The sequence below is a fragment of the Salmo trutta genome, chromosome 26 (genome assembly GCF_901001165.1).
Source record: "Salmo trutta chromosome 26, fSalTru1.1, whole genome shotgun sequence".
In the NCBI taxonomy this organism is placed as follows: domain Eukaryota; kingdom Metazoa; phylum Chordata; class Actinopteri; order Salmoniformes; family Salmonidae; genus Salmo; species Salmo trutta.
Window position 1 is genome coordinate 34799792 of NC_042982.1, and position 13207 is coordinate 34812998.

Here is a 13207-nt window from a genome sequence, read left to right on the forward strand (position 1 = left end):
GGACAGTGCAAGGCCTTAGGGGGAAGTACTGGTGGCCCACCTTGGCTAAGGACGTGAGGTTTTATGTCTCTTCCTGTTCGGTATGCGCCCAGAGCAAGGCTCCTAGGCACCTTCCTAGAGGGAAGTTACAACCCCTCCCCGTTCCACAACGGCCGTGGTCTCACCTGTCGGTGGACTTTCTTACCAATCTTCCCCCGTCTCAGGGGAGTACCACGGTTCTGGTAGTTGTGGATCGGTTTTCTAAGTCCTGCCGTCTCCTCCTGTTGCCCAGTCTCCCTACGGCCCTACAGACTGCGGAGGCTCTATTCACCCATGTCTTCCGGCATTACGGGGTGCCGGAGGATATCGTCTCTGATCGGGGTCCCCAGTTCACGTCCCATGTATGGAGGGCGTTTATGGAGCGTCTGGGGGTCTCGGTTAGCTTGACCTCCGGTTATCACCCCGAGAGCAATTGGCAGGTGGAGAGAGTGAACCAGGAGGTGGGTAGGTTTCTGCAGTCGTACTGCCAGGACCGGCCAGGTGAGTGGTCGAGGTATTTACCCTGGGCTGAAGTGGCGCAAAATTCACTCCGCCACTCATCCACCAACATGTCGCCTTTTCAGTGTGTGTTAGGCTACCAGCTGGTCCTGGCACCATGGCATCAGAGTCAGACCGAGGCTCCTGCGGTGGAGGATTGGGTACAGCGCTCCAAGGACACCTGGAGAGCTGTGGAGGAATCCCTTAAACAAGTAGGAGAAAGGTAAAAGAGGAGCGCTGACCGCCATCGCAGTGAGGCTCCCATATTCGCACCGGGAGACAGGATCTGGCTCTCGACCCGAAACCTGCCCCTCCGCTTGCCCTGCCGGAAGCTGGGTCCGCAGCGTGTAGGGCCCTTCAAAGTCCTGAGGAGAATAAACAAGGTTTGTTATAGATTAAAACTCCCTTCTTATTATCGTATTAACCCCTCGTTTCATGTGTCTCTCCTCAGGCCGGTGGTAGCTGGTCCCCTACAAGACGGTGAGGTGCCGGAGGTCCCTCCGCCCCCTCTGGACATCGAGGGGGGCCCGGTGTATACAGTACGCTCCATTCTGGACTCAAAACGCCGGGTGGGGGGCCTGCAGTACCTCGTGGACTGGGAGGGGTACGGTCCGGAGGAGAGGTGCTTAGTCCCGGTGGGGGACATACTGGATCCATCATTGTTAGTTGATTTCCATCGCTTCTATCCGGATCGCCCTGCGCCTCGTCCTCCGGGTCGACCTCGAGGCCGGTGTCGGCGCGATGCGGGAGCCGCGTGTCAGGGGGGGGGTACTGTCACGACTACTGCCGAGGGCGGTTCCTCTCGCTGTTCGGGTGGCGCTCGGTGGTCGTTGTCACCGGCCTACTTGCTGCCATCGATCTCTTTTTCGTTTTTCTGTTAGTTATGTCTTTATGAGTTACACCTGTTTCCCATTAGTAATTCGTTTTATTATTTAAGCCCGCCTCTCCACCTGTTCTGTGTGCGGGCTTGTTACGTGTCGTCACTTTGTATGTTTTGTGGTACATGTATTTTGGACTTCGGGGTTATTGTTTCGCCCTGTTGTGTTTGGACATATTTCCTCGGTTTTCATTACTTATTAAATTACATATTGTACGAAACATTTTCCTGCTTCCTGCGCCTGACTCTACACCCACGAAGCCCAAAGTGTTACAATAATGCAGCTGGTGGCGTAGCGCTTATAGGCTATGACACACAGCAGCTCCCTCTCAATGGTTTCAAATGACACATACAACTGGATGAAACACACTGAGAGATGGTTATGTCATTCCACAAACACACTGCTATCATCTTAGCGAAAACACTGGTTGATATCACAGTGTCTGTGAGGGCCAGGTTGCTGAGGAAAATGTACATGGCAGACTGCAGCTTGGGTCTGTCGCCACAGGGGTAAGTATGATGAGCTTTCCATTCAGTATCATCAGGTAGAACACCAATAGCAAGATGGCCAGCTCTGGGTAGAAGATGTTCAGCCCTCTCTCACCCCCAACAAAGAGGAAGTCAGTCACAACAGTCACATTGGCTTGAAGGCAAGAGTCACCTGGCGGTCAAGGAAGATCATTTTACAAAGGTGCACAATATCAGCATTTTCTTGAGAAAGACATATAAATAGTTATCTTATTTGGTATGAGACATTTGTTATGAGATAATCTTATTTGTTATGAGACACTTACATTCTACATTGTGAAAGATGTGTTCAGGGCATTTATGCTGTAGACACTCCAGATTTGGATATTATTTGGACTGTTTCTGTGAAAAGACACATTAAAAAGTCAAACAAACATGAATCATTAATCTCTATTGCAAACACTACATTTAAAATCAACAATTTTGAATAGCCATTGATGCAAATTATGAATTGATGTGTGTAGTGTGCACAAAACAATGATGCTTAATACAGTTTGCAAAAAGAATTACATGAACAAGACTGCATTTACAGAAGAAAATATCAATCTCCTGATAGTGACTTGACAATATGACTAGTTTATCTCAATGTACAGGTCATCATGTGGACTTGATCTAGAGACCAAGTGTTGTGTTTCTGTTGTCCTGTCTATGTTATGGCCCTCCTGCAGTTCCCAGGGGCTTCCACACACCTCCTCTAACTGCAGACTCTCTCCTAGTTCAGAACATAGTTGGTTTCCTGGGATTATTCCAGCCAATCAGCGTTTCACACAACAGTAGGCCTAATAACTCCCAAGCATGCATTGATTGGTAATACGTGCATGGAATTCATGGCAAACGAGAGCAGAGCTAAAATGGATAATAATAACTACTACTCTCTTCTGTGCTTCCCTTCCCATGTTGCATCATTATGTAGGCTTATGACTGGGGCAAATCGTTTCTGATTAATTATGTCCAACACATCATTTTGATCCTCTAAAATGTTTATATGCATGGATAGATGCTCAACAAACTCTTCACAAACTCCATTGGCTAGCTAGGTGTTTGCAAATGCTGATATGCAGCAAACAGTCTTGTGTTGCCAGCAGGGAGTTGTACACCTCTATGGAACTTAAATGTGTGTGACAGTTTTAAAATCTGGAAGCTCCAGTCAATCTCAACCCGGAATGTATAGACATTGGTTTTTCCTCGCTGTGTAACCTTTTACCATTTAAAAGTAAAAAGTAACATAATCATATTTGAGTATAATTATAAAGGGGCAGCAGGTAGCATAGTGGTTAGAGTGTTGGGCCGGTAATCGAAACGTTGCTGGATCGAATCCCCAAGCTGTCACGCTCTTCAAAATGAGCGAACCAAGGCGCAGTGTGTGTTGGGTTCCAAATCTTTATTTCAGTGAAACTAGAACAAAAACAACAAAACTTACAAAAACAACAAAACTTACAAAGACCGTGAAGTTGTAGTGTCACATACACAAAAAAACAATATCCCACAAACACAGGTGGGAAAACGGCTACCTAAATATGATCCCCAATTAGAGGCAACGATTACCAGCTGCCTCTAATTGGGAACCATACAAAAACACCAACATAGAAAATATCAACTAGAACACCCCCTAGTCACGCCCTGACCTACTACACCATAGAGAACCAAGGGCTCTCTATGGTCAGGGCGTGACACAAGATAACATGGTAAAAATCTGTTGTTCTGCCCCTGAACAAGGCAGTTAACACACTGTTCCCCAGTAGGCCATCATTGTAAATAAGAATTTGTTCTTAACTGAATTGCCTAGTTAAATAAAGGTGAAAAAATAAGTATATATATATATATGTGTGAAAACGTGATTTGCCTGTGTTGTATATATATTTCCACACTATGAGGTTGGAATAATACTGTGAAATTGATAATGCCCTTTTAGTATAAGACATTTTTTAAAAGACTGCCTGAAATTTCAGTCTGTTCTGGTGAGATGGAGTTTTGGCCTGCCTGGTGACCTCACCAGGCAGTAAATTTGTTAATAAACCAATAAGAAAGAGAGTTCCAAACCTTTCTGCCAATAACAGCTAGTTTTCAGTTTTTCCTTCCCACTCAGACCAGTCCCAGACTTTCCTAGCAAAAGTATTGCTTGAGAAATTGCTCTTTGCTAAGATTTTTACAATTTTAATTGAAAACAATCACAGTAAGGTACTTAATTGTTACCCAGAAATGATTTGATTTTGAGATTTTAAAAAAATTATGAAAAAGAACAGCTGTATTGTACCTTTAAATAATAAAATCCAAACATGGTGCGTTATGGAATAACTTTATTGGAGAACAAGAGTTTCAGGACAGAATCCTTTATCTGTTTGTTTCTGAAACTGTAAACAAGTGGGTTCACAAGAGGAGTTAAAATACAGTTGACAATAGATATCAAGATGAGAACATTGGGATGAATATGATATGATTTAGCACTGATGTAGACACATGAATGAGCAGTGTAGAAGGTAAGGACAACAATGAGATGAGAGGAGCAAGTGGAGAAAGCTTTTTTCCGCCCTTCAGATGTGGCAATTTTGCAAACAGATTTGATGATTTTACAATATGACCAAATTATGACAGTGAATGGAACATACATCACAAATAAAGCACATGCGAGGGCTAGATCTATCAACAGTGTTGTGTCCAAACAAGACAATGTAACAATCGGAGGATAATCACAAAACCAATACATTATCTGATTACTACAGAAAGGTAGTTGTGATGCAAGAATGACATTCAATGCTGGAAGAATTATCCCCAAAGCCCATGCTGTTGAGGCCAGGATCACACATACTTTGAATGTCATGATGCTGTTGTAGCGTAAAGGATTGCAGATAGCAACATAGCGGTCGTAGGCCATAGCACATAGGAGAAATCCCTCTGCAGTTTGGAATGTCAAATAGGTATACATCTGCAAGAAGCAACCTGCAAATGAAATGGACACATCATTCCACAAACACACTGATATCATTTTAGGTAGAACGCTGGTGGTGATCACTATATCTATGAGAGACAGATTACAGAGGAAAATATACATTGGTGTGTGAAGTTTGGAGTCGAGCAACACCAGAGTGATGATCATGGCGTTGCCGATGACAACCATGATGTATACCACCAGAAGAAAGATGGCCAAGTCTGTGTAGATCTCCTTGAGACCCAGCTCCCCTCCATGTATCAGGAAATCTGAAAACAGGCTCACGTTGAACTCCAGTGGTTGAGAAACATCTGAAAAACATCATGAGAAGAATGAGATTTTCATGCATCCACAAAGTACTGTCTAAAACACATACTGGTTTATATTTAAACAGTAAGCATATAGTCGGGCACAGTGTAACTACAAGGAATACATTGTTAAGCAGTATAGTTGTTATGACCTTATTATTGCTTTAATCAACATAATTGGCACACAGGGAGCAGTTGCTGATGAACTGTTTTGCTGGTTCAGGTCTTTGAACCAGTAGGCTACACTGTTGATGTTCATTCAAATCAAGATTCACTATTAGAAACCAAATCAAACCAAACATCAAACAACAGTGTGATGAGCATTGAGCACATTTACAAGGGAGGTTTAGAGTAAGGTTGATCCGGACAAGGGCATGGTTGTCCAAAGTTGCCACAGGTAATCATAGAGCCTCGCTAGATTCTAAGTGGGATCCTTGGGACGACCCTACCCTAAATCCTGACCCCTAACCCTGACCATTACACAAACCCTTACCTAACCCCAACCCTAACCCTTACCTTAACCATTTTACATTTCAATGGGGTGAGGTCAGAGTTGGGTCATCCAAAGCATCCCACTTAGAAAAAAACATTGATTCACACAACTGAGAATAAAATAAATAAATATGGACATGGGAGAAAGAATATCTGCAAAGGTTGAATGGATTGTGTTAGGGTTAATACATCGACTCAAATAAGGTAATAATTGTAGCTATACATTTTGTTGTCATTGCATTTTAAAAACATTTAACAGGACGTTCTAAAGAAACCAGAAAATTGTTAGCATCCTCCAATTCACCAGACACTGCTGACAATATATTTTACATTAATCAGATGGTGAGAAATTCCTATTTAAATATTGGGAAAGTAATTTTGTTTACCTGAAAGAGAAATATAAGATGTTTATTATGGCTGCCGTTCTTCTTGTTCCTTAAACAGCTCTTGTATCATTCGATTTTTCCAACTGGAAAATTAGAAAACACAAACAATTTTCATGTCATAGAAAGCACTGGAGTTCTCACTTACTTGCCATTGAGTTGGTCATCTCACCAGACCCGCATCTCTGGGATTGAGGAAGAGCTGCATAATGTGGGAATTTATATAACAACTTCTCACCCGCTCTTCCTCTGTAATCCTTGTTCAGGAAGCTTTTTAATTAGACAGAAAACACAGGAGTCACTTTGGGACCTTTTTATTATGTTGTCTGGCACAAGCTCATAATTGGGACCTAACACCAGCTCTAATTGGTTTAATCAGAACACAGAGACCCTTCAATACACTGTGGTCCAATACACTGTGATTTAATATTAAATTATATAGTATTCATGCAGTGATTAAATATACTAAGTAGAAGAACATAAGAACATCCCATGGAAAAAGTACCCTATTGTCATACTTGAGTAAAAGTAAACATACGTTAATAGAAAATGACTCAAGTAAAAATAAAGTCACCCAGTAAAATACTACTTGAGAAAAAGTCTAAAAGTATTTGGTTTTAAATATACTTAAATATCAAAATGAAACGTAATTGCAAAAATATTCTTAAGTATCAAAAGTAAAAGTATAAATCATTTCAAATTCCCTATATTAAGCAAACCAGACAGCACCATTTCCTTGTTTTTTTTATTTATGGATATCAAGGGGCAAAGTCTAAAAACACAGACATACTTTACAAATGAAGCATGTGTGTTTAGTGAGTCTGACAGATCTGAGGCAGTAGGGATGATCAGGGATGTTCTCTTGATAAGTGCGTGAATTTGACCATTTTCCTGTCCTGGTAAGCATTCAAAATGTAATGAGTACTTTTGGGTGTCGGGGAAAATGTACACTACCAGTCAAAAGTTTTAGAACATGTCACGTCCTGACCAATATTTAGGTATTATTTGTATTATATTTTGGTCAGGACGTGGCAGAGGTATATTTGTTTTGTATTTTGGGGTTTTGTGTGTGGTGTAGTGGGGTGTTAGTTGTTGGTATAGGTTCTAGGTTTGTTTTTCTATGTATAGTTAATTGGGGTTGGACTCCCAATTGAAGGCAGGTGTGTTGAGTTGCCTTTGATTGGGAGTCCTATATAATAGGGTGTGTTTGTCTTTGTGTTTTGTGGGTAGTTGTATTTTGCACTGCGTTATTTATGCCTGTAAAACTGTCACTAGTCTTATTTCGTTTTCTTGTTTTTCCTCCGTGTTCACATTCGTTTAATAAATTAAGAGGATGAGCACTAACTCCTCTGCGTATTGGTACACGTTCTCCGACGATGATTTCACTATATCGTCTAGCGACGAAGAAATCTGTGACAGAACAACTGCTCATTCAAGGGTTTTTCTTTATTTTTACTATTTTCTACATTGTAAAATAATAGTGAAGACATCAAAACTATGAAATAACACATATGGAATCATGTACGTAGTAATCAAAAAAGTGTTAAACAAAAAATATATCTGATATATCTGAGATTCTTCAAATAGCCACCCTATGCCTTGATTACAGATTTGCACACACTTGGCATTCTCTCAACCAGCCTTACCTGGAATACTTTTCCAACTCCTTTTGAAGGAGTTCCCACATATACTGTGCACTTGTTGACTGCTTTTCCTTCACTCTGCGGTCCAACTCATCCCAAACCATATCAATTTGGTTGAGGTCGGGGGATTGTGGAGGCCAGGTCATCTGATGCAGCACTCCATCACTCTCCTTCTTGGTCAAATAGCCCTCACACAGCCTGGAGGTGTGTTGGGTCATTGTCCTGTTGAAAAACAAATGATTGTCCCACTAAGCCCAAGCCAGATGGGATGGCGTATTGCTGCATAATGCTGAGGTAGCCATGCTGGTTAAGTGTGCCTTGAATTCTAAATTAATCACAGACAGTGTCACCAGTAAAGCACTCCCACACCATAACACCTCCTCCTCCATGCTTTACATTGGGAAATACATAGCGGAGATCATCCGTTCACCCACACCGCATCTCACAAAGACAACAGCGGTTGGAAACAAAAATCGCAAATTTGGACTCCAGACCAAAGGACAAATTTCCACCAGTCTAATGTCCATTGCTCGTGTTTCTTTGCCCAAGCACGTGTCCTCTTCTGGTAGTGGTTTCTTTGCAGCAATTCGACCATGAAGGCCTGATTCACACAGTCTCCTCTGAACAGTTGATGTTGAGATGTGTCTGTTACTTGAATTCTGTGAAGCATTTATTTGGGCTGAAATTTCTGAGGCTGGTAACTCTAATGAATTTATCCTCTCCAGCTGGGTAACTCTGGGTCTTCCATTCCTGTGGCGGTCCTCAAGAGAGCCAGTTTCATCATAGTACTTGACGGTTCTTGTGACTGCACTTGAAGAAACTTACAAAGTGCTTGAAATATTCCGTATTGACTATTGACTGACCTTCATGTCTTAAAGTAATGATGGACTGTCGTTTCTCTTTGCTTATTTGAGCTGTTCTTGCCATAATATGGACTTGGTGTTTTACCAAATAGGGCTATCTTCTGTATACTTGTGCATATTTGATATTTGTGCGTCTGTAACTTTCTCACTCATCATTATTCACGATTCATTCAGGATGATCCATAATCCTGGTACAGTAGCATCCACATTAATGTTGAAGTGTTTAGAAAAATATTATATTCTTATTTAAAAAATAATCTGAAACAAACACAACCAAAATAAATCCAACAAATTTGTAGAGTCACAAGCTTGATGTAGTCATTGCGTACAATGAATATTGGAACAAATACTACTGTAAACTTTTAACTACTTTAATACACATAAGTTAATTTATCCCAGCACTGTTGGTCCCCTGAAATGTGGGGACTATGTACAAAAAGTGCTGTAATTTCAAAACGGTTCACCCAATATGGATGAAAACAAGCTTAAATTAAAGCTGGCGGTCTGCACTTTAACATCACAGTCATTGTATCATTTCAAATTCAAAGTGCTGGAGTACAGATCCAAAACAACAAAACATTTGTCACTGTCCCAATACTTTTGGAGCTCACTGTATGTCCCTCTTGTGATGTTATTGGTTAACAGACAGACATGAATGTCAATTGCCTGGCTCTGCTCCTGTGAGAGGGAGCAAATGAAGGACTGTAGGAACTGTTTCAGATGGAAAAGGCCTTGTATCAGTTGAAGGCAATCTGGGATATTTCCTGCTTTTCAATGGTCATTTCAATTAGCCACAGCCAAAGTCACAATGATATCTATAAGAAATTGTGAAATATTTTATTCAATATTGTCTGTCTCCTTTGCCAGCAAAAAGGACAAATGTTTTCTGGTAACATTTAGAGTATCCTATCTTATTGCATTGACTAAATAAAATGAATGTAATTAAAAACATTATATTTTGCCTATGACATATACTTTTCTAGAAACGTGTATAGAGAATAGCAATAATGTCATAACAAGTTGATGCTTATTGTTTATTATGATGCAAATCATTTAAATGTCTACTTTTTCATAAAATGTTGTGGTTTAAAAAGAGCACATTTCTGCCCAATGCCAGTTAAAATGTCCAAAATAGCACATATTTCTATGACAGTATAATGCTTTTGCCAGAGTATTGCACATGCTTAGAGTGGTTATGCACATTTGAGTTCACATTCAGGCTCCCGAGCTGTGAATACCTTGCTACTTTAATATCAGTTCATACACATTTTCTGTCTTTATTTACAGTGATCCCCCCCACCCCACCCCACCCCACCCCACCCAACCCACCCCACCCCACCCACCCCACCCCATACCCCACTATCGGGACATGTACTCTACAAGGTGTTGAAGTTCCACGAGGATGCTGGCCGAAGTTGACTCCAATACTTCCCACAGTTGTGTCAAGTTGGCTGGCTGTCCGTTGGGTGGTGGACCATTCTTGATACACACAGGAAACTGTTGAGTGTGAAAAACCCAGCAGTGTTGCGACACTTAAACCAGTGTGCCTGGCACCTACTACCACACCCTGGTCAAAGGCACTTAAATCTTTTGTCTTTCCCATTCATCCTCTGAATGGCACACATACACAATCCATATCTAAATTGTCTCAAGGCTTAAAAAACCTTCTTTAACCTGTCTCATCCTCTTCATCTACAGTGATTGAAGTGGATTTAACAAGTGACATTAATAAGGGATCATAGTTTCACCTGGATTCACCTGATCAGTCTATGTCAATATAAATGTTGGTACACTCAGTGTATATATCTTTACTGTCTCAATTCCAGGCTGTTTTTCATTCTACCCTCTAACTAGGAACTGATTCAGACCTGGGGCACCAGTTTCCTTTTCACACGACAGTCAAACCGAGCCGAGTTGAACTGTATTGCGCTGAGCTGGTTACTCAACAAAAATAAATATCTGATATGCTTCAGGTTGGCTCCATAGAGTGAATCAGCTACAGGTTGGCTCCATAGAGTGAATCAGGTACAGGTTGGCTCTATAGAGTGAATCAGCTACAGGTTGGCTCCATAGAGTGAATCAGGTACAGGTTGGCTCCATAGAGTGAATCAGGTACTGGTTGGCTCCATAGAGTGAATCAGGTACAGGTTGGCTCCCTAGAGTGAATCAGATGCAGGTTGGCTCCATAGAGTGAATCAGCTACAGGTTGGCTCCATAGAGTGAATCAGGTACAGGTTGGCTCCATAGAGTGAATCAGCTACAGGTTGGCTCCATAGAGTGAATCAGGTACAGGTTGGCTCTATAGATTGAATCAGCTACAGGTTGGCTCCATAGAGTGAATCAGCTACAGGTTGGCTCCATAGAGTGAATCAGGTACAGGTTGGCTCTATAGAGTGAATCAGCTACAGGTTGGCTCCATAGAGTGAATCAGGTACAGGTTGGCTCTATAGAGTGAATCAGCTACAGGTTGGCTCTATAGAGTGAATCAGGTACAGGTTGACTCTATAGAGTGAATCATGTACAGGTTGGCTCTATAGAGTAAATCAGGTACAGGTTGGCTCTATAGAGTGAATCAGGTACAGGTTGGCTCTATAGAGTGAATCAGGTATAGGTTGACTCTATAGAGTGAATCAGGTACAGGTGAGTGGAATCTCTGGCCATTAAGGACAATCTCTCAATTCACCTGAAACCAGCAGTATTGCAGACCTTCAATCTTGGATTTGAGCATCTCAGACGTCCCTCTGAATTTTCAGCTAACAGACACTAGAGGTCTCTATAGAGATACCATTTTGACTGGCAATCAGGTAATGACAAGGCACAGACAGGAAAGCCTGTTAAACAATGTGTGCTCATCGTCACATTTACACTTCCCTCATGCATACCTTCTAATATCTTACAGAACATCACCTTTAAAGGGTGATTTCACAATTTTTCTACTTCATATTCATAATCTCCAACATCAAAGTGTGTAAATGGAAAGACATAACCTTTAAAGGGAAATATTGCAATTTACTCCCGAACATTGCCTGCTCATTGCCTGCACATAATTGGTTAAAAACACACTAGATGATGTCATTGGAAACACTTATCTTCCTCTATCTTTTTGACTACAAAACATAGAAAAGTGTCATTCTAACATATGTTGATGTTGGGGTGGTGCTGGAGATTATGAAAATGGAGTAGAACATTTTTGAAATGTACCTTAAACATCACTTTTAAGAATGGTATGTGTTGAATTGTAATCCATTTTGTTTTAGGGTTTCAATACCAGAATAATCAACAAGCCTGTCAATATTATTTACGAAGTGCAAACAAATATCTCTATTAAGAGTCTGTAACTTTCCGGCTGAGTATTTGTATAATTTTCTGCCGCAATGGCTTTGTTTGCAAGCCGTAGATAATTGGATTCAAATTAGCAGGGACGACATGAAATAGAACGTAAGCTAGTTTTCTCAAATATGGATAGTCTGAAAAGCGATGCAGTATGATGGTTAGAAACCCACTCCACAGCATAATGAGATACACCACCAGGTGGCTTGCACAGGTCTGCAATGCTCTGTTGTTCAGCTCTTTGCTTTTCTTGGTCCAGCAAATCACAGCAATCCTGAAATAAGTGACAGCGATGCTTCCCATTGAGGAAGTAAAGAGCAGCACAGTGAAAAAGAGTCCATAAATGTTGTTGATTGAAACGTTCTCACAGGATAGCTTGAACAATGATGCATTGTCACAATAAGCATTTCGAATGATTGAACTGCAGCGGGATAGCCTTATGGTGAGACCCAGTAGGACAGACACTAACACAAGGGAAACCCCCCAAGCAGACACAGACAACATAACTAAAGTTTTGGTTGTCATTATGGACGTGTACCTTAATGGGTAACATATGGCCACATACCTGTCAAAAGCCATAATGATCAGTATCATATGTGAGGCTGATCCAAACATGTGACTGAAAAAGGCCTGAGCAACACATTGGCTGTACGTGATAAACCTCTCAGTTGAAACAATGTCAGCCATGAGGCGAGGCAACAAGACAGTGTTGCCAACCAGATCATTTACAGACAGGTTACAGAAGAGGATATACATTGGTTGGTGCAAGCTTCTCTCTGTGATGATGGCGACCAGGACTCCAATGTTAGACACAAGGAGGGCGAGATAGACAAACAGCAAGGAGAAAAAAATTGGATACATGAATGTCTGTGACAATTGAAAACCCTGGATGTAAAGGATATGGCTTGGTAATGACATGTTGTCGTCCATCCTGTTAGCAATGCAGGGCAAACCTGTAAAAAAAGGACAGAAATATAAATAAAAATGATCATTTGTTATAATTGTAAATACAAATTTAAATGAAGATATACTACACATACTGTTTGAATCCTCTTTTTTCAATCTGCTGCTGTAGTCAGTCAAGAGGAAAACCTGTATACAGGCAGTCCTCAAAAGCCACACTTGTACCTTGCTGAAGAGGGTATGAATCCTGCCACAGGTATCGGCCACATCCTTTTTATCTAAAACACTCCCCCATCATTTATCATCCTTCATTTTATGTCAACAATGATGAGGTAAGTCAAATGGTCACGTGATTATCAACATGTGGATTTTCATGTCATATTCTCAAGAGCTATAGCTAGGCAACTCCTCTTGAGAAGGACATTGTTATACATTTAA

The 13207-nt window shown here is 41.2% G+C and overlaps 2 protein-coding genes across 2 annotated transcripts; both read right to left on the reverse strand.

Annotated features, from left to right (window-relative positions):
- Nucleotides 1-4170: 4170 nt before the first annotated feature.
- Nucleotides 4171-5162, reverse strand: LOC115163984 (olfactory receptor 6N2-like; the record flags this gene model as incomplete). Its single annotated transcript, XM_029716153.1, has 1 exon — nucleotides 4171-5162. A coding segment is annotated over one exon (957 nt), but the record flags the coding sequence as incomplete, so codon positions are not given.
- A 6527-nt stretch (nucleotides 5163-11689) lies between these two features.
- Nucleotides 11690-12837, reverse strand: LOC115163985 (olfactory receptor 52E4-like). The gene has a single exon (XM_029716154.1). It carries the CDS (start codon nucleotides 12794-12796, stop codon nucleotides 11861-11863), a length of 936 nt encoding a protein of 311 aa, XP_029572014.1. The 5' UTR covers nucleotides 12797-12837; the 3' UTR covers nucleotides 11690-11860.
- Between the last annotated feature and the right edge of the window lie 370 nt (nucleotides 12838-13207).

Bases quoted from the DNA above. Each gene is read 5' to 3' on its own strand.
- LOC115163985 (XM_029716154.1), bottom strand. From the start codon at position 12,796: ATGGACGACAACATGTCATTACCAAGCCATATCCTTTACATCCAGGGT.